The sequence below is a fragment of the Seriola lalandi genome, unplaced genomic scaffold (assembly GCF_002814215.2).
Source record: "Seriola lalandi dorsalis isolate HSWRI2012SDOR001 ecotype SW California unplaced genomic scaffold, Sedor1 jcf7180002054767, whole genome shotgun sequence".
In the NCBI taxonomy this organism is placed as follows: Eukaryota; Metazoa; Chordata; class Actinopteri; order Carangiformes; family Carangidae; genus Seriola; species Seriola lalandi.
In genome coordinates, this window is record NW_019525320.1 from 957573 (window position 1) to 959873 (window position 2301).

Sequence of the window (2301 nt, forward strand, 5' to 3'; positions counted from 1 at the left end):
TTTGGTAGGTTTCCCTCAACAGTCCCATTACATATTAAATACATAGTATATTTTCACACAATGAGCAAAACTCGATACCCTTACCCATGCCTTAGCCATATTCATACAGATGGTTACATTGACTAAAGCAACAAGCCAGTTGACCTATGCAATGTGACTACAGAGAAAAATTTTGATAATGTAATCCATCTTATATCTATATATCTATATCTAATCTATCACAAATGATTAAATTCTCATTTCATATTGATTGAGATGATTTCAAAAGGTATAATCATTCAAATGAAAAAACAAGATAAAATAAAAGATGCCACCAATAAAATAGATTCAAAAACAAATTAAAAATTAAAATATTAATGTTGTAAGTGAGGAAAGATGCACTTAGATATACTAAACCACCAAAACAACCTACAATAAAAAGATGATTCAAAGTCAAAATAACATTTAATCTAAAACAGCTGATGAAGATGATCAAGGAAAACAAAAATATGTGTTTAATATTGAACTCTGGAGGCAAACCTGAGTATAAGGCTTTAATGTGTAATAATGCATTCTCATTTACTCTCTCATTTTTTATTATTTTTAATCATCAACAAGTATCAGAGAGTGTTTTTTTTTTCAGTTTTGAGCTTCATCTTCCGCATCTTCTTCTTCATTGTCTTGGCTGTTTACCCTAACAATCATTTCTGCTTCTGCGTCCTGTACGTAAATAAAGACAGCACAGACCACATCAGTATTAACAAGAGCAGTGCAGAGTGTACCTGGTGAGAGATGGTGGTCATGGTTACTGAAGCAGGGCACTAGACTGCACTGGAGCTGAACACTGTTTTCTTTGTGTTATGTGATAGACAACTGATTTGACTCTAAGAAGTAGTTATAGGCATTTTTCCAAAGCCTTCAAAAAAAACAAAAAAAAATCAGCAGAATAGATTCATTGATACTCATAATAATCATTGGCTGCAGCCCTAGACTGCACTATCTCCAAATCCAAGATCAGAAGATGTAACATACAGCATGTAATTACTAATTCCCTGCTCATAACGCTTGTAACTTTACATATGTTATGCTATATTTAACAGACCAGCAATAAATATTACCTCAAGTATTGTATATTCTCTGAACCACCGGCGCACGCAATCCTTGGCAACATCCAGACTGTTTTCATCATTCGTCTTGCAGTAAATCCTAATAAACTTCTCAGAAAAGTTCTTTGGGAGAAGCCTGGACACCTGAAAAGAATAACAACAGCTTCTTTAAGAGAAATATACTGAAGGAACAAACAGTTCATAAAAAGAGAGCATTTAAAGATAAAACTTTTGTTGTCATTGTTCTGACCTTTTCTCCGGAGCACTGGAACGCTTTGTTTGGTTCATTCTTGCTGTAGAAATACACACAGCTGATGGGATCCTCATCTTTGTTCCCATAATCAAGAGAAGTGGTCTAAAAGAGAAGAGTGAGGGATAAGCTTTTTTTTAAAAATCATAAATTATGCCACAACAGAGGTTTAGAAACATTTTGCAAATCTATGATAATCAACAAGAAAGTAATTAGACTAAAGACTTACCACAACTTCAAAGTCATCTGGTGTCAGCCTGTCAGGCTCTTTAGCTAATTCGTCTTCCCACTTCTGAATCACCTCCTGAGGGAGGGAGGAGAAAGGGTGTGAAGTGAGAGGAATGTGAGATTTATTACCACTTGACAACATATAGCAAGAATATGTCCACATTAAATTGTTACATTTTTCCCAGTTTTGGCTCTCTGTCCACGCTAAAACATTTTTTCTCACCCAAAAAAGCAGCTTTTTCAAAACTTTATAAATGTGTATGTGAAAATGGAGCTTTTGCAAAATGATGACGTGGGTCTACCCAGTTATTGTTTGGGGGCTTTGGGGCAGTGAAGTCAAATCAATCAAATCATAAAATAATTATTTTATTGGCACAGCAGCCTGGGAATGACATGTACATTTCATGTTTTCTACCTTAACAGACAAAGTGCTTTACTGTTCCCACAGTCACATATCTATGGCAACAGGGCTGCCGTGCAAGGCACTGGCCTGGCTGAAAGGAGCTGGGGATCAAACTGCCAACATACAGCCTGAGCCACAGCCATTTCATACTCGTTCTACTGACTGTACAGTAACAGAAAAATATGTAAATGAGAAGAACTGTACTATTAAATATTAAAACAGGTCGTTATAGGGCCAACGACAGCTATCATTAATGTGATGCACAGCTAAGAAGAAGAAGAATAACAACAACATCAACAACAACAACAACAACAACAACAACAACAACAACAACA

General features: G+C 35.6%; 1 protein-coding gene across 1 annotated transcript; it reads right to left on the minus strand.

Moving 5' to 3' along the window:
- Nucleotides 1–6: 6 nt before the first annotated feature.
- Nucleotides 7–1720, minus strand: LOC147818017 (deoxynucleoside triphosphate triphosphohydrolase SAMHD1-like). Its single transcript, XM_087178998.1, has 4 exons — nt 1565–1720; nt 1336–1440; nt 1098–1229; nt 7–699 (listed from the first exon to the last, which is right to left on the minus strand). The coding sequence occupies exons 1-4, from the start codon at nt 1703–1705 to the stop codon at nt 619–621; spliced, it is 459 nt and encodes a 152-aa protein (XP_087035124.1). The 5' UTR covers nt 1706–1720; the 3' UTR covers nt 7–618.
- Between the last annotated feature and the right edge of the window lie 581 nt (nt 1721–2301).

What these genes read in the sequence shown, in the direction of transcription:
- LOC147818017 (XM_087178998.1), bottom strand. Translation starts at nt 1,705, where the DNA reads ATGTTGTCAAGTGGTAATAAATCTCACATTCCTCTCACTTCACACCCT. An exon ending in TCCAGTGCTCCGGAGAAAAG is followed by an intron (nt 1,230 to 1,335) that starts GTCAGAACAATG and finishes TATTCTTTTCAG; the next exon opens with GTGTCCAGGCTTCTCCCAAA. An exon ending in GAGAATATACAATACTTGAG is followed by an intron (nt 700 to 1,097) that starts GTAATATTTATT and finishes ATTTACGTACAG; the next exon opens with GACGCAGAAGCAGAAATGAT.